We start from the raw sequence: 26,448 nt of genomic DNA on the forward strand, positions 1-26,448 counted from the left end.
CAGAGGTATTGTGCTTTATTGGTGATGGTCATGGTGGTCTTATGTGCAGCAGGTATTGACCTAGCTTACAAGTGACTGTGTATATATATATATATAGATAGATAGATAGATAGATATAGGTGTGTATATATATATATATATATATATATATATATATATATATATATATATATATATATATATATATATATATATATATATATATATATATATATATATATATATATATATATATATATATATAAAAAAAAATATATATATATATATAAAAATATGCAGTCATTATAGAAGTTGATGGCACACTGCTGGGATTTTACATCATTTGTTAGTTTGTGGCAGTCTGATAGCCAGAACCTTCATGATCCTCAATAACTACAGGTGCATGACTTTTGTGTTCTCATTGACTGTAAGCCATAATCATCAACATTAACAGAAATAAACACTGGAAATAGATCACTGTTTGTAATGACTCTATAGAATGAGTTTCATTTTTTTGTATTGAAGAACTGAAATAAATTAACTTTTTGATGATATTCTAATTTTGTGAGAAGCACCTGTAACTGCAGTACTAGTTAAATTTTGCGGTAGCCTGCAACCGTAGCTCCATTTACTTTAATGCAGTGGTGTTACAATTCCCTGCATGTAAATAAGCTTGTTACTGTGTGGGTAAAATGCTGAAAAGACTTCCATCTTGGTTCTTGTGATTGTCCCAGATGTGGTCACTTGACTGTCATCATGCTCCAGTCACCTTTTGTAGAAAAAAAATGCTGCATTTTTTTTTCTGCAGTCAAAACTTTCTCTCTTGGCACTAAATAAAAAAGCAGCGTTCACAACGACCATTTTTCAGCGTTTAAGCTGCGTTTTTGAAAAATTTTTTACAGTGTTTATTGCTGGTTGTGGATTACATGTGGGCTTTGTCTACGGTACATGTTTGATAAACTTTGTTTTATTCACCAAAAATAAGCGTGTTCGTGAAATTTCTGAGATCTTTTTTTACTGGAACTGTTAAAAAAAAAAAAAAACACTTTAATTTGCATAAGAAAGCAGCAAAAAAATTCTGCATGTGAACATACAAAACCTAAGATAAAAACAAAATAAGCAAATACCCTGCAGTAAATAAATGAATGACAATAGTGCATGAAAATAATATCGGGTACTTGGTTAACATGATTTTGATTAAAAAAATGTAAAAGCCATCCCACCACGTCACGGTGACCCTATTCGGGACGGTCCTGACCTGTGTAGTATTAAAACCTCTTACCATGTGTCAAGTGACGTAATGTGAATAAGGGCTGAGAAGGACTGAGGCCACAACTAATGGACACCCAGCCATGGAGTCCTTATTCACATTGTCATTAGACATATGGTACGGTTTTAATTTTAGAGGTGAAGACTGTCCCAAATAGGGTCACATTGACAAGGTGGGATGGCTTTTACTTTTTTTTAATCAAAATTATCTTAACTAAGTACCCTATGTTTATTTGCTGCAGGGTATTTGCTTATTTTGTTTTTATCTTAGGTTTTGTCTGTTTAGTGGCCAGTGTGAACATGCGCCTGCATGCACACCAACTTATATTCCAGTTAATCTCTTTAGGTTTTTGCATGTAAACATTAGTCTTAATTAGCGTTGCAGCCTTTTCTTTTCCAGAATTGATGGGGGTCCCAGAGGTCCATACCCTACTGATCATAGTGATTGCATATCTCCATAAATAATTGTCTATATAAATGGGGGGAAAAAAAATAATTGCTTCTCCATGCAAACCTTCTGGGAGCTAGCAAACGTAACACAACTTTTCTTTTTTTTTTTCTTCTCTTTTTAGCCTGCAGATCTGAAGAAAAGAATAGAATCCTTAATAGACAGGGACTACATGGAAAGAGACAAAGAGAATCCAAACCAGTACAATTATGTTGCATAATAAAATATGACAGCCTTTTGTCTTGATGGGCACCTAGCGGAAAATGAAATAGCTTGATCCCATTAAATTAACTTGTTACACCATTGATAACTGAATCCTGCGTAAAGAAGAAAACGTGAGCAGAAACTTGTTTTCGGCAACTGGAGAACCCTACTTTCAAAGGTTACATTTATAAGAATGCTGTTGAACTCTTGTGCATGTTTAGAATGATGTGTCCTGGGTTTTCCCTGGGATGTAATCTGCTGGACACTCTGAAGATTACGTGGCCATACAACATCATTTTTCAGCTCTTTATAAAGCTAAATAAGAAACCAATGCGGTATCATCTGATGGATGGTTGAATCTGCATGCGGACCCACACGTGTGTGCAGAAAGGCTTGCAGGAGCCCCGGTGACTGAGGTCATTTATTAAAGCCTTACCTGGATATCTGAAGCTTTTACTACTTCCAAAACAAGAGTCTAAACCTGTTCCTATAATGTCATCACGTGAGCTCGTATTGTAAACTCCACCGTGTGTGTACCAAGCTGAACTGTATAGGAAGAATCGTCCTCTGTTCTGTTTCCATTCAGCTGAACACTTTGTGATATGGTTGATTGTACGCTGTAAGCTTTTTCTTATTTTTTTTCTGGGTGATGAGTACAGTTTTGGCCCACCAAATTGGCTGGAACGTCCCAAATCACACGCTGATGGTCCTTACCCGTGCAGGATTTCATTGAGACATACAGTGTGGCTAGTAATCCGTCACAGCTTTTATATAGTGGCTTCCTATGATATAGGCCTCTTGCCATTGATTTGACTTTTTACTGGTTCGGTATTGCGCGAGAGGATTGTATGCAATGTAAATTCACTGAAGGGTTTTGTGAATTTTGTGCCTTTTTATCAGAGACTCCAATTGAATTTACTGCTACAAGTGTGTGTCTGTAGGAAAATGTAATAGGAATATATAATTTTTTTTTAAATTTTTTTGTGAGTACAGAATAGATTTTGCAAAGCGGTATTAGAGAATAAATTTTCCTTCTAGTTATTGTGCTTTTGAAGCACCTTTATATTTTAACTCCTTTTCATCTTAAGATCAGATGCAGCCATTTACAGTTTACATTCTTTTCTTGAATTGCCTCAAACCATCAACTTGTTCTTTGTGGCCAGGTCTGATTATTTCTGGAGATGTCCCCCGAGCAGTGTTCTCGATGACTAGACTTACTTGTCTGTGCACCTTGTATTAGACATGTAGTAGAGCGTCTGCTGTGGCGCTCCTGTCAAGTAGTAGAGCGTCTGCTGTGGCGCTCCTGTCAAGCAGTAGAGCGTCTGCTGTGGCGCTCCTGTCAAGTAGCAGAGCGTCTGCTGTGGCGCTCCTGTCAAGTAGTAGAGCGTCTGCTGTGGCGCTCCTGTCAAGTAGTAGAGCGTCTGCTGTGGCGCTCCTGTCAAGTAGTAGAGCGTCTGCTGTGGCGCTCCTGTCAAGTAGTAGAGCGTCTGCTGTGGCGCTCCTGTCTGACTGTTCTCCTTCAGTTACAGTGATACTAAGTACTAAGTCCAAATCTTTTACAGAGCATTACGTGGTATCTATTGGCTGTGCTGTTGAATGTAACACTTCGTTCCCCATCGACAGTGTCCTTCGGAAGAAAGACTGACAAATGGTGCTCGCTGCGAAATGCCTATAATTTTATAATAACTACTTTAGCAGGGAATCTTTTTTTTTATTTTTAAATACACTTGCCTTTTTAAAGGGTTTGTTCACCTTCACAACAATTTTTTAATTTGTTCTCAAATGCAACTTTGCAAATATACTTCATTAATGATTTATCATTTTGTATCCCCAACTCCTGTGTAGTTCTGTGTCCTACGGTACGAACCCTGCACAGTTCGATCCTGGAGTCGCGGCCAATCCTTACCTTCTATGGTTTCCTCAGTTATCGAAAATGCATATAGAAAGCATTAGGTGAAAGATGGAAGGGAATGTGACTGCGATTGCATTGGGTTTGCTTTCAGACTTCTACAATAGAGACACATAGGACTGTATAGAAGCTGTAGACACAAAGTGATGATAGAAAATTTGTCATTATTTGTAACGTTGCTTCACTTTATTTTTCGATGCATTGGACAATAAAAATTTGGTGATGAAGACTGCATCCTTTTAAGTCCCACAAATTTGGAAAACCCAAATATGTATCTGTCTAAGGGTATGTGCGCACAATGTCTTTTTTTAGACCGATTCCGGGCACAAAAACGCTCCATAAAATGAACAAAGTACACAACCATGTCAAAATGGCATTGCTGTGCATGTTCTGTCCAATAATATCACTTCTTTTAAACCTTTCAGCATTTGGAAACCCTGAAGAGGCTAAAAGAAGTGACCTGCTCATTCTTCGGGCGTCTTCTGCTGGGAAGCCGTCCGCTCTATGCTTAACAGTATAGGGTAAAGCCGCCAGCGGCGGAGCCACCCCAACAACGTGGGCAAAGCCGCCAGTGTCTATTTGATGCTGTGTGCACATACCCTAAGAGGGTAACCTCATCGACTTTCCCAGTGTGTGGTCACCTCCACTTCACTACTGTTTGTATGAGGTTTGGGATGTTTCTGGTTCACTGATGCCCAATGTCTGTCTTCACTTTTTTATGCTTTTAATTAAAAATGCTCCTTTATAATGTATATTGGTTTATAATGGTATGTAGTGCATATTAAAAGGGGATTACCGTGACAGACTTTATGGCTTATCCACAGGATATGCTAAAAATGTCTGATAGATTTGATCTCACCTCTGAGACCCCCATCTGACTCCAGAAGGGGCTGCGGCTCATGTGAATATTGATGAAGAGTAATCCATGCGAGTAAAAAAAGCCAAGCAAGCGTGGAGCTGGGGTCTCCTGTTCTCAAGATTGATGTGGGACATGCATCTATCTTATGGCATATTGTGTGAAAATTTCATGAAGTCCTAGCTGTGAATTCAGCAATTTCTGGTGATAATTGCCAGGCTTGCATTAATAGCTCTGCTTTCCGCTTGCACATTCTGGTAATTTTTTTACTTTCCATGGAGTTTGCTTCTTTTTAACAAATTACTGATAACTGTCTGCATTTCTTTTCTTCTTAAAGGGTTATTCCCACAATGGCATTTTTTTTACATAGCACAGTATCTGCATGACTATTGATACATAGTACAAGCCCAACATAAAGTTTTATTCATGTACCTTTTGTTTGTTTTTCATGTCCTTCTGCTCCTCTGCACCCAGTTTCACAGGGCTGAATGTGCAGACCTATTGTATGCTAAGACTACATTTCTCAGCAGCACCCTGCTTCTTGGTACTGCAGGCCCCTCCATCTGCTCTCCATTTTCTTCCTGACGGATAGATCTCAATATGGGCTATTTTTATTTCTATCTGTGAGGTGACCATTTATAGTTTTGAAGGTAGTGACTGTGACCTACCACTTGACCAATATTCATCGCCATTTACAAACGTTTTAATCGTGGATTATGGGGATCGTCACAGCATGGAATTGCTGAGCTGTGCTACAACACAGCTGTCAGGGCAATGAGGATGCCGTGAACTAGTATGAGCGATGTTTTATTAGACGGTCCTGAGTGCTAATTCTGCTTGTATCAGTGGGAACTTTAGCATAGCTGAGCTGTGCTACAAGCAGGCTGTCTGATGTTTTATTAGACAGGGTCATTAGGTGCATCTCGGCAGCATTAGAATTACTGGAGGACGGATCCAGTGGCAACAGGAGTGTGAAGGAAGCCCTGGGGTCATCAATTTAGGGGTAATAGCAAATCAGTGCTAATTTAAAAAAAAAAAAAATTCCATTGACACAGATTTATTCCTTATGTACAAAAATAACACCCCATTATGATTTTGGGAATAACCCTTCAAAGAACCACGTGATGTTAAACCTTAAGATGTCGGAAGTAAACAATATTGTATGTAGTTTGCGCAAAGGTGCCAAAAATGTGCAGTTATCAAAGTCACAACTGAACATGTTTTAGTTTTACAATGCAGATGGTTTTACAGTGATCTTGTACCGTCTCCCCCTAAGACATTGTGAATATTTAGATTTTTAAGTGTAACCTTTATATTAACCACACGACTTTGTCATTAAAGCGTTAGAGGCAATCACAGCTTAAGGCATAACGTAGCTGCGAAAAGGACAGATATGCAGGACGTGGGCGACAAGCGCGGCCCGGTGTCCGTAAAGCAGTCACATTATGGACTCCTCTCCTTAGGAGTTGTAGAGAAGGCCTCACCTGCTGAAGAGTACAGCAGCATTCAGAAATGTAATATACCTTTCATTTCACAGTTTTCTGTATGAGGAGTGAACATGCCTCTTTTTTTATTATTATTTAGGGAGCATATTCACTCATTTGTAGATTTCGGAAATTGTGTCCATTCACTGTATTAAACACAATGTGATTTAAAGGCATGTGACCTCATCGCATCCTTTTAAGAGCGCAGTCGAAACCTTTTTACTGTTTCATAATACAAGTATGACAAGGGTACAAGGTCTTTCTAAGTTGATAAATAATGTACATATGTGTCCCTTCAAAGAAGAGTGAGTCTGTATCTAGGTATTTTGTGTCATTTAATAAATATTAAGCAGTTTTGTGTTGCTAAAATGTTGTTTTCCCTCAGTGTGTGTTCATCATAAACGTTTGTTCATCTTGCACACGCAAACACACACACACTTCATTCCTTAAAGGGATTCTCCACGAATGTAATGAAATGGCCCCCGTCATATATTTCAAACTGCAGCCCGTCTTAGTCACTTGTCAGAATAGGTTACAGTCTGATGAAACCCAGCCCGAATCATGTGTCTCAATGGACAAAACAAGTGTTGTAAACACATACAGTATACACTTGGGTCAAGTAATATTTGGACAGTGACCAAATCTTTGTTATTTCAGCTCTGCAGACCAATATTTTTTTTTCATCTAAAATAAAATAACTGAAATGCAATAGAAGTGTAGACTTTTAACTTTAATTAAAGGGGTTGAACAAAAATATCCTGTGAAATATTTAGGAATTGCAACCATTTTTCTACAAAGCCTCGTCGTGTCAGGGGCTCAACAGTAATTGGACAAATTAACTTTGTCATAAATAAAATGTTTTTTGTTAATACTTTTGTAGAGAGTCCTTTGCAGACAATGACTGCCTGAAGTCTGGAATCCATGGACGTCACCAAACGCTGAGTTTCCTCCTTTGTGAAGCTTTGCTGCGTTGACTTCAGTTGTTGTTTATTTGTGGGTCTTTCTGTCTTAAGTTTTGTCTTAAGCATGTGAAATGCTGCTCGATGGGGCTAAGATCTGGTGATGACACGGCAATGGTAGTATATTCCACTTCTTTGCTTTCGCAGTATATTTTGGTCATTGTCCATCTGTAGTGTGAAGCGCCGTCCAATCAACCTTGCTGCATTTGGTTGAATCTGAGCAGAGTATCCCCCTGTACACTTCAGAATTTTTTATTTTTTTAGGGACCGCATCACATTTTGAAGTGACTTTGAGGGGTGTATATGACAGAAAATACCCAAAAGTGACACCCTTCTAGAAACTGCACCCCCTCAAAGTGATCAAAACCACATTTAAGAAGTTTACTAACCCTTCAGGTGCTTCACAGGAACCAAAGCAACGTGGCAGGAAAAAAAATTAACATTTAATTTTTATCACAAAAATGTTACTTCTGACCCCAATTTTTTTATTTTCATAAGGGTAACAAAAGAAAATGGACCACAAAATTCGTTGTGCAATTTGTCCTGAGTATGAAGATACCCCATATGTGGGGGAAAACCACTGCTTGGGCGCACGGTAGGGTTCGGAAGGGAAGGCGCACCGTTTGACTTTTTGAGCGCAAAATTGGCTAGAATAATTAGCGAATGTCATGTCTCGTTGGGAGAGCCCCTGATGTGCCTAAACAGTGGAAACCCCCTACAAGTGACACCATTTTGGAAACTAGACCCCCTCAAGGAACTTATCTAGATGTGTGGTGAGATGTTCTGGTTCACAGACAGCTGGGAAAATAAAAAAACAAACTTTTTTTCACAAAAATGATATTTTAGCCCCAATTTTTTTATTTTCACAAGGGTAAGAGAAGAAAATGGACTGCATAAATTGTTGTGCAATTTCTCCTGAGTACGCGGATACCTCCATATGTGGGGAAAAGCCACTGTTAGGGCGCACGGCTGGGTTCAGAAGGGAAAAGGAGCACCATGTGACTTTTTGAACGCAAAATTGGCTGGAATCGAGAGCGGACGCCATGTCGCGTTTGGGGAGCCCCTGATGTGCCTAAACAGTGGAAGCTCCCCACAAGTAACACCATTTTGGAAACTACACCACTCAAGGATTTTATCAAGGGGGTATAGTGAACATTTTGAACCCAGAGGTACAACACAAAATTTTATAACATTTGGTTATTGAATACGTTGTCATTAGTGTTGCGCGCAAGTGCTTCCTACTTGAGTTTGCATTGGGTGCTTGGGTATCTAACAAAGGGGGATTTGATTTACTATTTTTTTCTTTGCTTTTGATCACTGTGATAGACCCTATTACAGTGATCAAAAGGAACCAATAGGGAAAATTCCTTATTATAGTTGGGTACCGGCTGGCAGATCTCGGCGGGCGCGCTGCGCTGTATATCATATTAGAGGAGAGAAAAATGATTGTAACCGAACCGCAGGCACACTTTTTTTTTTTTTTTTTCCGTGACCGTGGACCGGGAAAACTGGCCCTGATCATATTCTCCAGGGCCTCAGCTACCCCTGATAGCTGAGACCCCGGAGATTTTCCGACGGTGGGGGGGGGGCGCTACACTGTTATTCCTCAGCTCTGTTAAACAGTGGCGCTGAGAAATGCGTACCCTTAACGACCGCTGTGAAGAAGCATATAAGCACTCGTTAAAGGGTTAATTTTGAATGACATTGTTCATTTTATCATAGAGTAAGCGAAAATGGCAAAAGAAAAATTCCAAGTTCAGTGAAATGGTGAAAAAATTGCAATTCTATTATTTTTGGGGGGTTTTAACAGCTCTAATTACGCAGTAAAAATTATATGGCAACCTGATTTTCTGGGTCTGTACAATTTACTGTGATAACAAACTTGTATAGTTTTTTTTTTACCATTTTTAGTAGCTTTAAAAAAATAGATTTAGATAATTTTTCTGAGATTTTCTATTGCTGGATCTGCGGGAGGGCTTTTTTTTTATTTTTTGCGTTGCAAGCTGATATTTTTATTTATACCATTTTGAGGGTACATACTATAATATTTAAAATGTTATGTGCAAATATACACTTTTTTTTTTTTTAACTCTCAAACCAGTAACCTATAGATGAGGAGTCTTCACTTGTACAGGAGCCGATACTTGTTTGTGCTATAGAAAATAAGATGAACACAACACGACGATCCATGATAGTGCAGATCCGCTGCACCAGAATACAAGCATGAGATTTATTTCTACTTACAAAATGACATAGATATAACAGCATATCATAAAACCTCAGCAGCCCTTCGAGGGCTCAGACTCCAGTTTCACCTTTCGGCTTCTTCCCTTTCATCTTATTTTCCATAGCACAAACAAGTATCGGTTCCTGTACAAGTGAAGACTCCTGATCTATATGTGACTGGTTTGAGGTTAAAGGGAATCTGTCACCCCCTGGGACTTAGCTGACCTACTAATATGGGCATGCTGGTGATCGAACATAGGAATTATTCCTACCGTTAACTACATTTCCAGGAATCCATCAGGAGGTAGTTCCACTGATCCTATTGGGACATGAAACACATGAGAGGTTAAAAGCCTCCCCTACCCCCTTTCACCTCACCTTCAGTGTTTGTATCGATCACCACACCAGGATGGATGCAACTTTATTTTATTAAACTTATACCAGTGTCACACTCACATAAGTATTAAGAGCAGGGGAGGGAATATAACGGTGCTGTCATGATGGACTGGAAATGTAATTAACAGTAGGAATAATTCCTATTTTACCAGATCGTCCATCACGACAGCACAACAGGAGAAATACCAAGTCAATGGTTCTTTAGGGCGGGACTACTGCTTGAAGGACTTTGCGTCCATAAGCCATCTGTTGGCTGGACAGTACATCTAAGTTATAGTGTTTACTAAATATAGATATATTGGACCAAGTTGCTGCTTGACAGATCTGGTCCACCGATGATCCTGCTTTCTCCGCCCAGAATGTGGAAATTGCCCTAGTGCAATCGGCTCTAATGCTAATTGGTTGTTCTTTTCCCTCTGACTCGTATGCGAGGGCGATATTTCTATTTATCCATCTCGCCAAAGTTGGTTTGGAGGCTTTTTTGCCTTTGTTTCTTCCTGAGTACTGTAGGAACAAATTCAAGTCCTGCCTCAAGGGAGCTGTTACTTCCACATAGCGGACCACCGACCTTTTTACGTCCAGGGTATGGCATAACGCTTTGTTGTTTTTAGGAAACTGGCAAAAAGATGGTAAAATTATTTCCTGATTCAGGTTCGTATTGGATACCACTTTGGGAAGAAAGGAGGGATCTAATCTGAAAATTAATCTGTCCTCTAAAACTTTCAGGTAAGGGTCTACTACGGAGAGCGCCTGGATCTCGCCCACTCGCTTGCCGTTGTGAGTGCCACCAAGAAAGCTGACTTCATGGAGAGTAGATTGCTACCCGCCTGTTCTAGGGGCTCAAAGGGAGGTTTACATAGGGTTCTTAGCACTAAATTCAGGATCCCATTGAGGGAAATGGTTTCTAATTGTAGGTTTTAGGCAAGTAATTGCTCTAGTGAACCTTGATATCCACGGGTGGTCTACTAGGGAGTAGTCCGGGAAGGCATAGATCTGTACCTTTAATGTGCTTGACCGCAGTGCTTTGTCAAATCCCTGCTGACGGAATTCCAGGATTTTAGGGATATCCAGACGAGAATATTACCTGATTTGAGAGACCTTTGGAACTTAGGATCCGCCTTTCATAATCCATGCAATCAGTTGAAGAAAGTGGACGTCCTGATGCAATAAGGGTCCTTGAGACAGTAGATCCTCTCTGCCCGGAAGGCTGAACGGATGATCCACAGACATAAGATGTAACAGCTGGAACCACTTCTTTTTGGGCCAGTAGGGAGTTATAAGAATTAGTCGCCCATTCTTCTTGGACTTTTCTCAATACTCTCGAGAGTAAGTGGAGTTGGTGGGAAAGTGTACAGAAGGCCTATTCCCCAGAATTGAGATAAAGCGTTCACTCCCTCCGGATTGTCCTTTGGGCTCCTACAGAAGAATCGCTTAAGTTTCCTGTTCTTCCTGGTTGCAAATAAGTCTATGCAGGGTGTGCCCCATCTCTGGACTATTCGCTGGAAGATCCCTGGTTTCAGTTCCCACTCTGAGGGCCAGACTTTCTCTCTGCTGAGGAAATCTGCAACCCTGTTTTCGGATCCTTTGAGATGGACCGCTGATACTGAAAGAACATTTTCCTCTGCCCACCAGAAGATCTGTTCAACTAATAGTTGTAACAACTTTCCTTTTGGGCCTCCCTGTCGGCGTAGGAAGGAGACTGTTGTACTGTTGTCTAAGAAGATCTTTATGTGACATCCCTTGACCAAATCCTGGCATTGCTGGATTGTTTCCCAGACTGCCTGTAACTCTCTGAAATTGGAAAATCATCTTTGCACTTTGGGAGACCATGTGCCCTGAAGATAACTGCCCTCTACATCCACGCCCCTGCCCTTCTGACTGGCATCTGTAGTGATCTGAATGGAGGGTAAAATGATCCAATCTACTCCCTTTTTTAGGTTCGACGGGGATGTCCACCAAGAAAGGGAAGATTTTAGCTCTGTCGACAATCTCATCCTTTTGTCCAGGCCAGACGTCTGTCTGTTCCAGATCGACAGGATGGTCTTGTGTAAGGTCCTTGAGTGGGCCTGGGCCCCTCTTACACTTGAGATACAGGACGTCATTAGGCCTAGGATTTGCATGGCGTACCCTACTGATGTGGAATTCCTCTTCTGGAAATTCCGGATTTTTAGACTCATTTCTTCCTGTTTTGCTAGAGGCAGGGAGGAATTTTGAAGATGAGAATTTAAGAGCACTTCTAGGAACACTTTTTTGGTGCTTGGCTGGAGGTCCCATTTTTCCCAGTTGATACCCCATCCTTTGTAAGGTTGTAACACTGGTACTTTAGATGCAGTGACACAGAAACACAGAGCAGCCAATACAGGGTTAATAAACAGGGGAGGTTTATGATAACAGGGTCAATATCCACGCAGGGAGTAACGGGAAAATATGGGGAAAAACAAGGGAAGTAGCAGGTAAAAGTCTATAACTGACAGTTCACAGTTTAACTAGATGTAGGAGAGTCGAACCGGTTGTAACCGACAGTTTTTACACTTAGCTGACTCTTATCCTCCACAAGGCAGTTGCCAGCTGATGCCGGTGTTGATTTCTTCAGGCTTCCCCGCCCAAACAATGCTCCATCTTCTGGCGGCAGCGGGCGGTCTCCGATTTTACCCGCTGAGCCCCTAGTCCATAACACGGCACCTCACGTGCTCGGCTCCACAGACCCTGTGTCTCTTCTCCCTTTAGTCGGCTTGACTCCTCCGGTCCACTGCACTCTGATCTTGCTCCAACTACTGGAGCCAGGAGCCTGGACCCTCTCACACTGCTCTGCTGAGCGGACTCTCCTGCCGCTTTCCCGCACAAAAGTCCTCGTCTCCCCCTCTCTCTAGCCACGCCACCAGTTTTCCGGTCACTTGACCTCCCAGCTCTCATTCTGGATGCGCCCCCAGCTTCCCAGTCACCTGACTCCTGTGCTCGCAGTCTGTCTTCCCCCTGCCACCAGAGGTATGGCCCCGGCAGTTCCGGATCCCTTGTTCTGAAAGTACTTACACCCCAGTCTTCCCCCTTACACTCCCACTCTCCTTTAACTCGCCATTCCATGGGCGAGAGTTCCTTCACCAAACGTTCACATTCTTGGACTTCCTGGACAATACGGTGCCATATGAATTGATCTTGTTTGTAATGGTGAGGAGGCACTCCTGCTGTTGTCTGTTCTGACCGGCGTAACTCAGTTTGACCGGTGGGGGGGCAGGGTCACTCGGATTCCCAATCTCCGCCTGCCCGGTGGCTTCAACCGATGTTGTTCCCTCGCCGCCTGCACTGGGGACTGTCCCGAACCTACACCTGCTCCCCGGGCCTCAGAGCTGTTCATCGAAGAGGCAATGTCTCATGATGCTTGAGCTCCTGCAACTTTTGTTGTACCAACCGTCGGAGGGTCTGCAGTCGATGCCGATGTTCCCGGACCGAGGAAGATATCCCTGTCCATGGGTAGTCATCCTCGGGGTCCAGCTCTAACTCGGTAATCTCTCGCCCCTTTCGCCCGAACAGCAAGGTATAAGGAGTGAACCTCGTCGTACTATTCACTCAGTTGTTGTAGACCCACACCAGTTCGGCCACAAACTCAGGCCATCGTACCTTCCGATATTCCTCCAACGTACAGAGCATTTGGATCAGTGTCCGATTAAAGCGTTCACAGGCCCCATTTCCTTGAAGGTGGTAAGGAGTAGTCCGTGACTTCTCAATCTTGTACAACTGGTGCAGCTCTTCCATCACCCGGCCTTGGAAGCAGGCACCTTGATCGGAATGGATCCTCTTTGGGCAGCCGTACACCCGAATGAAGTCTCAGCAGATGGCCTGCACAGCTGACTCGGCGGTCTGGTCTCTGGTCGGGGTCACTACCACAAACTTTGTGAAGTGGTCTGTCATTACCAGGCAATGTTCATACCCGAGATGTGCCGGTCCAACAGTAAAATAGTCGATCATCAGCACCTCCAAGGGGGCAGAAGTCACAATGGTTTGTATTGGGACCTGTTGCTCCGAGGGCTTAACCAGCTCACAGCTCCGACATCTTCGACAAGTGTCTTCTATTGTTGCTCGCAGTCGGGGATGATACACCAGCCTCTGCAATCACTGAAACGTCTTCTCTGGTCCGAAGTGAGCCCCTCGTTCATGAGCCTCCTTAGCCACTAGTCCGACCAACTTCTCTGAGATCACCACTTGCCAGGTGGTCCCGAACTCTCGCAGTAGCTGCACCCGTTGGTACAGCAGCCTGTCTCGCAAACACAGTTTCTCCCATTGTCCCAGCATTTTCAGTGCTCCCGGGGACAGGGTACTCTTCTCTTCTCGACTGGGGACTTGCCGCAAAGCCACCCATTGACGTAATTGAGCAACTTCTCTGTCAGTCTGTTGAAGTCAGATCCAGTCATCTCTTGGCCGCCCTAGCACTTGTTCTTCCGACGTCTCTCCAATCTGTCCCTGCGCCGCGGCCAGTGGTCCCACGAAACTTCGGAAGCTAGGGGTCTCATCCGCCTCCAAATCTTCATCGCGGTCATGATCAGGCCATTCATATGTCACTCTGGAGAGGGCGTTGGCATGAGTATTCTCTGCCTTAGGCCGGTAGGCGATCTTATACCGGTACCTGGCCATGCGGGCCACCCACCGCTGCTCCAGGGCCCCCAATTTTGCATTCTCCAGGTGGGTCAGCGGGTTGTTATCTGTTCTCACCAGTACTTCGGACCCGGACAAATACTCTGCAAACTTCTCGGTCATTGCCCAAACCAGAGCCAGCAACTCTAATTTGAAAGAGCTATAATTATCTGGGTTCCTCTCAGAGTCGTGAAGGGAGCGGCTGGCGTACGCAATCATGCGCTCTTTCCCCTCCTGTACTTGGGATAACACGGCTCCCAGACCATGTAGGCTCCCATCAGTGTGGAGTATGAATGGTTGGGAGAAATCCGCATAGGCAAGTATTGGGGCCTCGGTCAGGGCCATTTTTAGGGCACGGAAGGCCTCTTCCTGGCTGCTTCCCCACCGAATCGCCTGATTCTTGGAGCCCGCTGGCACTCCCTTAAGTAGCTCCAGCAATGGGTTGGCTATGCGATTGAATTTCTTCACAAATCTTCGGTAGTACCCAGCAAGTCCCAGGAAGGCCCGAACGTCCTTCACTGTCTTCGGGGTAGGCCAGGCCTGTACGGCGGCCACCTTTTCCTGGGTGGACCTGACTCCTTCACCGGACACAGTATGACCGAGATATTTGCGGAACAGGTGGCACTTCTTGGGCTTCACCTTTAGGCCATGACTCGTCAAGGTAAATCAGTGTCGCCTCGAAGTTCAAATCGCCCAAGCCCCTCTCCATCAGACGCTGGAACGTCCCAGGGGCGTTAGTCAGGCCGAAGGGCATCCGATTGAATTCGAACAGTCCCATGGGTAATATGAACGCCGTCTTCACACGGTCATGTTCGGCCATGAAGTATCTTGCCTTCCCTAAGGCCAACAGGGACTCTTCAATTCGGGGTACTGGGTAAGAGTCCCGTATTGTACAGGCATTCAGTCGTCTATAGTCCACACAAAACCGCAGGGTCCCATCTTTCTTCCGGACCAGGACAATCGGGGCTGCCCACGGACTCTGACTCTCCTGTATCACACCATTCTGTAACATATGGGCTAGCATCTCCTTAACATCTTTGGGGAGGTATCTGCCGGTATCTCTCCCGCACTGGGGCAGCGCTCCCCGTGGGAATCTCGTGGGTAATGGCTGAGGTGCAACCAAAATCATCCTCATGGCGAGCAAAGACTTCCTGGTACCGCTCCAGTACCTCCTCAACCTGCTGCACCTGTCGAGGTGTAAGTCCCGTCAATTCAGCCCGCATGCCTTCTAGTATTCTTCGTCCCCCCTTCGCACTAACCCGGTGGGATTCCGGCGGCACGGTGACCGCCAGAATCCAGGGATCTCCTCGTACAGCGGACTACAGTACCACATCAGGTCGCACTTCTCTGGCATTCCCAGAATCTGGGCTATTTTCGCCCTGGGAGGGAGTGTGAGATCATCTTAGTCCAGATTAACACACCGTACTATAACATTGCCACCCTGAACGGTGGCCAGTGTCCGAGCCACCAAGAGTCCGGGGTACTTTGTCCATCGATGTTGGTTCTATTTGAACTTCGACCCCCTCAGGAGGTGTGCAGGCCCGTGCGGATAACGTGAGTACAGTTTGCCCGGGCAGTAAGGTGAGCGCCGTAGCTGCTGGCACTATTATTTTCCTCAGGATCTTCCCTTCACTCGACGTTTCCTGAGCCTGGGTAGCTCAGATTAGTTGTTGAAAGACCCTCCTTTGGGGGGTTCGCGGGTCCCACTGGTCTAGAGGAATCTCCTTCGGCTCACTAATCAGGATTTGCCCGATCTCTTTCAGCACATTCATTCCGAGGGTCACCGGGGGTCCACTTCCGGTTCCCCCTGCGACCAGGATGACTCCTTTTTTTCCCACATCTTTTCCACACACTCGGATCTTCATCCACACCACCCCTGCGACTGGGATGGGTAATTGATTAGCTGCCGTGAGTCTAATTACTGGTCCCCATTCAGACCGCGCTATCTCTGGAAATCGCTGTTGAAAGTAGGCTTCTGTCATCGTAGTCACCTGGGATCCCGTGTCAATCAGGCAGTGAACAGCCCGACCGCTTATTTCGGCCCAGACAGTCAGGCTGGTGGAAACCAGGTCCTTGGGACTTCCTCTTTTTCTTTCCCCTTCCTCAGGCTCCGGGCTGTGTCTCCCAAACACGGAGCCCGCTAGTTTAACGGCTGCTGCGACAGGGGCCGCCCTCGGCTACCACAGCCCCTGGCGTAATGTCCTGTGCCTCCACACTTCCAGCAGGTCGTGTTTGTCTGTGTAGGGCTGCCTCCCTCCTCTACGGAACTCTTCTGTGGGGCGGGGCCTGAAATCAATTCTTTCCCTAACTGGGGCAATCGATCTGGGTATCTCTGGTGTCGGGGCAGGGGTCTTCTTGAGACTGGACCATTCATCCCGCATCTCCTGTATCTCCGTTCGCATCTCACGAGCCCATTCCGGTTCACCTGCAGGCGGGGTGGGTAGCTCGTTACTCTGGACCATCCCTGCCAGGGCCGTCACCCCCATCTCCTGCTCTCTCACACGTGCCTCCGCCCCCACTTCTAGAAAAGTCATACGTGGGTTGGCGCGCAGGCGCTCCCGCAAGTCCTGCTTCAGCTGCACATCCCTGAGGCCTGCCACAAACTGGTCCCTTAAGATTACGTCAGGGGGGCCCATTCCCAAATTCCCCATGTCGTCTTTTCTAGTGATATATGCATGCACCCTCTGTAAGGCATTAACATACTGTGTCACAGTCTCCCTCTCCTGCTGCACTTGGTGAAACAGCCGTATCCTCAGCTCTCCTACATTGGTGGGATCCCCATGCATCTCCTCCAGTATCCGCACCACTTTTTCAACAGCATCCCGGTCATGGGGAGGGTGGTACATCACAGATTGTCGGGCCTCGCCGTCCAGGGCCAGTAAGGCTATTTCGGCTTGCATAGCTGGGGTCATCGGATGCATACTGTTATGATCTGCAACATAAACTAAGGAAAGAATGGGAAAAGCTGTCCCTACAGTAAGACTAAGCTGAATCCCTACGATGTAGCGGGCAGCCTGTTCCTTGTGAACAGACCCGCCTTCGTGCTCGGCTAGTCTGAACGGAGACCTATAGAATAAAGGGAGGGGTCCCTAAAAGAACTAAGGACTGGGGCAAAAATGGGACACCTCCTAACAGAAGTTGTTGCAGAGCAAAAAGACAAACTGACAAAAAGTACTAGAGGTCCAGAGGACCAAGCAAACTAGACAGAGATAAGCACCGAAGCACCTGGCTAGAGAGACAGGCAAAAAACACTGAAGTCCAGCAAAGCCAGAAGGGCGGAGCTGGAATATATAGGCAGCTGGTCACGTGACCGCAAAACACAAGATAGCAAAACTAACAGGAGGGTTCTAACAGTACCCCCTCTTCTATGAGGATCCTCCGGATCCTCCAGGCACAGGCCTATCAGGAAACCTCCTGTGGAAAGCTTTAACAAGCCTAGGAGCAGAGACATCATCCGTCCTTACCCAGGAGTTGTCTTCGGGACCGAAACCCTTCCAGGAGACAAGATACTGTAATTTCCCTCTATGCCATCTAGAATTCAAGATACGAGAAATTTCACATTCACCGTCTTCCACCACAGGAGGAACTGTGACAGTGGCGTCCCTATTAGAAACGTCAGCCTTTTTCAACAAGGAAACATGAAACACAGGATTAATCTTCCAGGAAGTCGGGACATCCAACCTGACAGCAGATAGGTTAACAACCTGAAGCACCTTAAATGGACCCACAAACTTAGGACCCAGCTTTTTAGAGGGAATCCTCAACCGCAAGTTCTTCAATGACAATCAAACCATGTCACCCACAGTAAACAAAACCTCTTTACGTTTTCTGTCAAAATACTTCTTGGACTTCTTGTTAGCCTCTTGCAGGTTACAACGTACATTAGTCCAAACTCTCTCCAAATCACCGGAAAAATTCTCCTCCTCCGGCACCGCCGACCCCAATTTGGAGAACGAACCAAAAGGCGGATGTCTCCCAGTACAACAAAAAAAAGGAGAACACCCAGCAGAGGAGGATGTATGATTGTTAAGAGCAAATTCTGCGAGAGGCAGAAACTCAGACCACACCGCTTGATTGTCTGCCACAAAACAACGCAAAACCTGTTCAACATCCTGGTTCTTTCTTTCAGTCTGTCCATTAGACTCAGGATGATAACCAGACGAAAATGACAAATGAACTCCCAACCTGTCACAAAAAGCATGCCAAAAGCGAGCCACAAACTGAGGTCCTCTATCAGAAACAATATCCGTGGGAACGCCATGGAGCTTGACAATCTCCTTAACAAACGCCTTAGAAAGTGTCTTGGCGCAGGGCAACTTAATGAATGGAACCAAATGACACATCTTACTAAAACGGTCTATGACCACCCAGATGACAGTAAAACCCTCAGACATAGGAAGATCAGTAATAAAATCCATAGTGAGATGCGTCCAAGGCGCACTAGGAACCTCCAGAGGGCAAAGCAACCCCGCAGCAGGAGTATGTGAAGCCTTTGACCTAGCACACACAGTACACTGACGCACCTACTTGATGACTTCTTTCTGCCATCCAGGCCACCAAAAACTGCGACTGATAAGTCTCCTAGTCTCCGAAACTCCTGGATGACCTGCCAACCGAGACTCATGACACTCCACAAACAAATCTCTCCTAAAGGCTCTAGGCACGAACAACCTCCCATGGGGAGTGTTAGATGGAGCATCATCTTGAGCATTCAGAATCCCATTCTCCAAATCGGAGTCCAATGCCGCCACCACAACTCCTTTCTGTAAAATGCTCTCCTCCTCCTCGGCACCGACCGTAGGAGAGAAGCTGCGAGATAAAGCATCGGCTTTAACGTTCTTAGTACCAGGGATATAGGTAACAGAAAAATGAAACTGAGAAAAAAAAAGTGCCCACCTAGCTTGACGGGCATTCAAGCGCTTGGCAGCATCCAGATAGATCAAATTCTTATGATCTGTGAAAACCTGAATAGGAAATCTAGCGCCTTCCAAAAAATGGCGCCAATGTTCAAACGCAAGTTTAATAGCCAGCAACTCCCGATTTCCAACATCATAATTCAGTTCGGTTTCCGAATTTTTTTTCGAAAAGAAGGCACAAGGTTGTACTCCACCCTTGTTCTCCTGAGACAAAACTGCTCCGACCCCCACCGATGAAGCATCGACCTCGACCAAAAAAGGTTTGGTCTCATCAGGCTGTATAAGGATAGGGGCAGAACTGAACCTCCTTTTGAGATACTCAAACGCTTCAATGGCTTCAGTAGTCCACTGGGCCGTATTCACACCTTTCCTGGTGAGATCGGTTAGAGGTTTAACAATTACAGAAAAATTCTTAATGAATTTCCTGCAATAATTGGCAAAACCCAAAAAACCTCTGTATAGATTTCAAACCAATAGGCCTAGGCCATTCCTGCACAGCCTGAACCTTCACAGGGTCCATCTCAAAGCCCTCGCTGGAGACAATGTAGCCCAAAAAACTAATTTTCTGCACAGCGAACTCACATTTCTCCAGCTTAGCAAAGAGTGAATTATCACTCAATAACTGCAAAACTTCACGTACACTCTGCCAATGGGACACTAAATCTGGTGAATAAATCAAAATGTCATCCAAATACACAGCCACATTCTTACCAATCAAAGGTCTCAGGATGTCATTAATAAGGTTCTGAAAAAATGCAGGTGCATTGGTAAGACCGAAGGGCATCACCAGATTCTCAAAATGACCTACCGGAGTGTTAAAAGCAGTTTTCCATTCATCACCCTCCTTCACACGTAACAAATTGTATGCCCCTCGGAGATCAATTTTTGAGAACCACTCGTCTCCCCCTCTCTCTAGCCACGCCACCAGTTTTCCGGTCGCCTGACCTCCCAGCTCTCACTATGGACACGCCCCCAGCTTTCCAGTCACCTGACTCCTGTGCTCGCAGTCTGTCTTTCCCCTACAACCAGAAGTACGGCCCCGGCAGTTACGGATCTATTGTTCTGAAAGTACTTACACCCCGGTCTTCCCCCTTACAAGGTCTCGATTGCATGTTTTTGTTGTTGGACTAGAAGAGACCTCGACTCGGCCACTAAAAGTATATTGTCCAGGTAAGGAATTATGATCGTGCCTTGTTTCCTTAGAAAAGCTGCCACCTCTGTCATTACTTTCGTAAAAATTCGAGGAGCGGATGATAGGCCAAATGGCAGACAGATGAGCTGGAAATGGTACACTTTGTTTCCTTGTTCCATAGCGAACCTCAGAAATCGTTGATGGCTCGGATGGATAGGAACATGATAATATGCATCCTTTAGGTCCAGGGTGCACATTACCGAGTTCTTCTCTATTAACCCCTTTACCCCCCAGGGTGGTTTGCACGTTAATGACCAGGCCAATTTTTACAATTCTGACCACTGTCACTTTATGAGGTAATTACTCTGAAAGGCTTCAACGGATCCCACTGATTCTGACATTGTTTTTTCGTGACATATTGTACTTCACGATAGTGGTAAAATTTCTTTGATATCACTTGCGTTTATCTGTGAAAAAAATGGAAATTTGGCAAAAATGTTGAATATTTCACAATTTTCAAAATTTGAATTTTTATTCCGTTAAATCAGAGAGATATGTCACACAAAATAGTTAATAAATAACATTTCACACATGTCTACTTTACATCAGCACAATTTTGGAACCAAAACTTTTTTTATTAGTACGCTATAAGGGTTAAAAGTTGATCAGCAATTTCTAATTTTTCCAGCAAAATTTACAAAACCATTTTTTAAGGGACCACATCACATTTGAAGTGACTTTGAGGGACCTTTATGATAGAAAATACCCAAAAGTGACACCATTCTAAAAATTGCACCCCTCAAGGTGCTCAAAACCACATTCAAGAAGTTTATTAACCCTTCACGAGCTTCACAGAAATTTTTGGAATGGGGAAGAAAAAAATGAACATTTAACTTTTTTCACAAAAATATTACTTTAGACCCCAATTTTTTTATTTTTGCATGGGTAACAGGAAAAAATGGACCCCAAAATTTGTTTTGCAATTTCTCCTGAGCACGCAGATACCCCATACGTGGGAAAAAACACTGTTTGGGCGCACAGCAGGGCTCAGAAGGGAAGGAGCGGCATTTGACTTTTTGAATGTAAAATTTGCTTGAATAATTAGCGTACACCATGTTGCGTTTAGTGATCCCCTGATGTGCCTAACCAGTGGAAACCCCCCATAAGTGATACCATTTTGGAAACTAGACCCCTCAGGGAACTTATCTAGATGTATGGTGAGCAGCTTTAACCCCCAGGTGCTTCACAGAAGTTTATAACATGGAGCAGTGAAAATAAAATTTTCACATTTTTCCCACAAAAATGTTTTTCAGCCCCCAGTTTTGCATTTTCATAAGGGTAACAGGAGAAATTACATGATGCAACTTGTTGTGCAATCTCTCCTGAGTAAGCCGATACCCCATATGTGGGGGAAAAACACTGCTTGGGCGTACGGCAGGGTTTGGAAGGGAAGGAGCGCAATTTGACTTTTTGAATGTAAAATATGCTTGAATAATTAGCGGATGTGCCCCTGATGTGCCTAAACAGTGGAAAAACCCCACAAGTGACACCATTTTGCAAACTAGACCCCTGAGGGAACTTATCTAGATGTGTGGTGAGCACCCTTAACCCCCAGGTGCTTCACAGAAGTTTAGAACATGAAGCCATGAAAATAAAAAAATCTAACCTTTTCCACAAAAATGATCTTTTAGCCCCAAATTTTTTAGTTTCACAAGGGTAAGAGGAGAAAATGGAACTAAAAAAAGTTGTGCAATTTCTCCTGAGCACACCAGTACCCCATATGTGGGGAAAATACACTGTTTGGGCACATGTCAGGGTTCAGAAGGGATGGAGCACTGTGTGACTTTTTGAATGCAAAATTGGCTGGAATCAAGAGCGGACGCCACGTCGCATTTCGGGAGCCCCTGATGTGCCTAAACAGTGGAAGCTCCCCACAAGTGACACCATTTTGGAAACTAGACCCCGCAAGGATTTTATCAAGGGGTATAGTGTACATTTTGAACCCAAAGGTACGACAGAATTTGATAACATTAGGTGATCATAATGAATAAGTTGTCATTAGTCATTAGATTTGTCTTGAGCGCTACTTGAGTTTGCATCGGTTACTCAGGTATACACCATGTATCACGGGTGCTCGAGTGACATGCTTGAGTCCCTGCCCCGCATGTTTCACGGTTGTTAGACACCCAAATAAACATGCGGGGATCGCTCGTGCATGGCAGATGATCCCAGTAACGTTTTTTATGGCCGCAAAACATATGGGGCGGAGACTCGAGCATGTCACTCGAACACCCGCGACACTCAGTGCATACCCGAGCACCTGATGCAAACTCAAGTAGCGAGCACTTGCGCACAACACTGGTCATATTGTCATCATTTTTTTTTTTTACTTTTGAAAAAATCCCAACCCTAGTACAACCCTATCCCTAGAGTTTATTTTTTTACGCCGTTCCTCGTGTGGTATAAGTGATTAGATGACTTTATTCTTCGGATCGCTGCGATTACAGAGATACCAGATTCATATCGGGTTTTTATGATTGTCATACACTAAAAGACGCTTTTTTTGCAAAGACTAGTTTTTGCATCGCCATATTTTGAGAGCTATAATTTTTCCATATTTTGTCCAAAAGAGTCATGTGACTGCTTGTTTTTTTGCGGGATAAGTTGACATTTTTATTGGTGCCATTTCGGGCATGTGACATTTTTTGATCGCTTTCTATTCCGATTTTTGGGAGGCAGAATAAACAAAAACCAGCAATTCAGGAATTGTTTTTTTGGGGGGGGTTTTATACCGTTGCGCGTGTGGTAAAATTGATAATGCAGAGTTATTCTTCGGGTCAGTACATTTACAGCGGTACCGCATTTATATAGTTTTTTATGTTTTGGCGCTTTTACAAAATACAGTAAAAACTATTTTGTAGAAAAAAAAAATTGTATCGTTTTATTCTTGAGAGCTATAACTTTTTTATTTTTCGGCTCATGGAGCTGTATGGCAGCTTGTTTTTTGCGGGACAAGATGACGTCTTCAGCGGTACCATTTTTATTTACTTTCGTCTTTTTGATTGCATTTTATTCCATTTTTTGTTTGGCGGTATGATGATAAAGCACCATTTTTTGCTTCTTTTTTTTTTTACCGTGTTCACTAAGGGGGTTAATTAGTGGGACAGTTTTATAGGTTAGGTCGTTCCGTTCCCAGCGATACCAAATATGTGTACTTTTATTGTTTTTTTTTTCATAATATTTATTTATGAGTACAGTGTATTTTTTTTTTTTTTTTTTTTGGATTCTTTTTTTCAATTTTTTTTAAAAATATTTATATATATATTTTTTCACTCTCTGACACTTTCACTTTTACACTTTTTCCCCACTATGTGACTTTCATTTTTTGCAGGCTGATCGCTTTTATAGCATAGGGATGCAGCAGCATCCTTATGCTATGCAGGCTGTCAGCTCTGCACTGGTACAAGTTAGATAGATTGTGCACTGCGCACGATTTATCTAACTTCCTGACGCCTGGTGACCCGGATGTCGTCATGATGACATTGGGTCACCATGACAACGATCGGGACCCCGTTAACATAGCGCATGGTCTCCGATCCAAGGTAAGAGGGCCGCTCTTACCTCTGCCTGATCCCGCAATGCTGCGATCGACTTCGATCGCAGCATTTTGGGGGTTAATGTGCCGGGAGCAGTGCGGGACCACTCCTGGCACATATTACCAGGTGTCAGCTGTTAAAATCAGCTGACACCCGGTGGCGATCGTGCCCGCATAGCCTCTGTGCGGGCGCGATCATCCGTATCTGGTCATTAAGGTTCAGGGCGCAGGTACGTATTATTACACTCTGCGTCTGAAAGGGGTTAATATTATGTCCTCACTATACACGGTGTACAGAATTGTTAGGCAAATTAGTATTTTGATCACATGATACTTTTTATACATGTTGTCCTACTGCCAGTTTCTGGAAGACAACTTCTTCTAGCAGTGGTACAGGAAGAAGTCGGTATCGTTCAAGAAAAACATGATTTTCATGCAGGACAATGCTCCATCACATGCATCCAACTACTCCACAGCGTAGCTGGCCAGTAAAGGTCTAAAAGAAGAAGAAATAATGACATGGCCCCCTTGTTCACCTGATCTGAACCCCATAGAGAACCTGTGATCCATCATAAAATGTGAGATCTACAGGGAGGGAAAACAGTACACCTCTGGGAACAGTGTCTGGGAGGCTGTGGTGGCTGCTGCACGCAATGTTGATCGGAAACAGATCAAGCAACTGACAGAATCTATGGGTGGAAGGCTGTTGAGTGTCTTCATAAAGAAAGGTGGCTATATTGATCACTAATTTTTGGGGCTTTTGTTTTTGCATGTCAGAAATGTTTATTTCTAAATTTTGTGCCCTGATATTGGTTTACCTGGTGAAAATAAACAAGTGAGATGGGATTATATTTGGTTTTTATCAAGTTGCTTAATAATTCTGCAGAGTAATTGTAGCATCGGCGTCTCTGCCCTCTGCCAGGCAGAGACGCCGTCCTTCTCACCTTCCTGCTCCTGGCGCGGCGTCCTCCAGCGCTCCTCTCCCCGCTGCTGCCGGCGCGCGCTCCTTCCCCGGCACTGTGCTTAGGGCGGGCGCGCGCGCTCCCCCTCTCTTAAAGGGACCGCGCGCACCGTCCTAAGGAGTCCCCGGCCAATTGTCAGAGGACCTCCCATAAATAAGGCACCTCCTCCAAAATGGAGGTGCCCGAGCAAAGTTGTTGCACAGTTACTTATCTCTGCTTCAGCCCTCAGGGTCCGCTGCTAGCATGACTCCTCGTCCTGCCTGCCAGCCTGCTATCTGCCCGTTACCTGCCGAGCCTGCCAGCCCGCTCACCTGTCACCTGCCTTGACAACCCGCTCACCTGGGAGCACCCGCTTGTTACCTGCTGTGCCCGTCAGTCCGCTCACCTGGGAGTGCTCACCTGTTACCTGCCTGGCCTGTCAGCCCGCTCTCCTGGGAGCACCCGCCTGTTACCTGCTGTGTCCGTCAGCCCGCTCACCTGGGAGCACCCGTCTGTTACCAGCTTGCCTACCTGGAGGCTCCGTCGTCACTTGCTGTGACCATCTGCCTGGTAAACCTAGAGACTACTACTCGCTCTGCTGTCACGTACCGTGACCACCTGTCAGCTTACCAGAGACTTCTGCCTGCTTGCTGTGTCCATCCGTCATACCGATCAGTCCCGGCCATCTGACCCGTGGGAGCCACTTGCTCTCTTACAAGGTCGCCCCCAGAGTAGCACCTGGTGCAGATCCCTGAGGCAGATTCTCAGGGAGATCTATGTCCGGCCCATAGAGCTTAACAGCTCATTTACATATTAGAATACCGTGGATTTCTCAGGGATAAGACATCAGATCGCAGATATCAAGGTATCCTGTTATTCAGCTTCCTATGACCTACATGCCCATATAGAATGGAGGGTGGATCCTGATAGATTCCCTTTAAAAATAAAAGCGCTTTAAAGTGAAAGACGCCTCAGGAAAACTCTCCATTTCTCTGGAGTCTTGGAAAACTGGATCATCTTTTGCTTCTTTTTTTTTGTCATTTCACAAGACTTTTTGCTGCTTTTTTTTTTTTTTTACAGTATTTTCCATACATCACTTTTTTTTGTAAGTCCATTAAGCCATGAAGAAAAGATTATTGTTTTCTGCAGTGGAAATGCTAAAAAATAAGTGCAAAAAAACCGCCCAGGAGTCTTTGGAGCCTACCATTGACTTGTATTGTAAAGTATTGAGCAGAAACCACATGAGAACCGGTGGGGTCACATCTTTTATCCGTGTGTTTTTAAAAAAAAAAAAAAAAGCTCAAAAGAGAAAATATATCAATATCAATTCTTTCATTCATTTGAGCATTTTTTTATGATGTTGTAACAGGCACAAAAAGGTGTGAACACCGCCCAGATACTCTCTGCTGGTCATATGTTCAGTGTTATCTTCTTCAGGGGTTCAAAAACGCAGAAGGCTGAAAAAAAATCACCTAAAAGAAAATAAAACTTTCCCACAAGGGTAAAAA

The 26,448-nt window shown here is 44.4% G+C and overlaps 1 protein-coding gene across 1 annotated transcript in view; it reads left to right on the forward strand.

Annotated features, from left to right (window-relative positions):
- CUL4B (cullin 4B) overlaps window positions 1–5,713 on the forward strand; it is a 45,584-nt gene extending 39,871 nt beyond the window's left edge. Inside the window, exon 21 of the mRNA XM_073641072.1 lies at window positions 1,821–5,713. Coding sequence (XP_073497173.1) covers window positions 1,821–1,916 — 96 coding nt within the window. The 3' untranslated portion in view covers window positions 1,917–5,713. The remainder of the gene's footprint in view (window positions 1–1,820) is intronic.
- Window positions 5,714–26,448: the final 20,735 nt, after the last annotated feature.

The sequence above is a fragment of the Phyllobates terribilis genome, unplaced genomic scaffold, assembly GCF_046119375.1.
Source record: "Phyllobates terribilis strain yellow unplaced genomic scaffold, ASM4611937v1 Scaffold_7__3_contigs__length_470593459, whole genome shotgun sequence".
NCBI lineage: Eukaryota > Metazoa > Chordata > Amphibia > Anura > Dendrobatidae > Phyllobates > Phyllobates terribilis.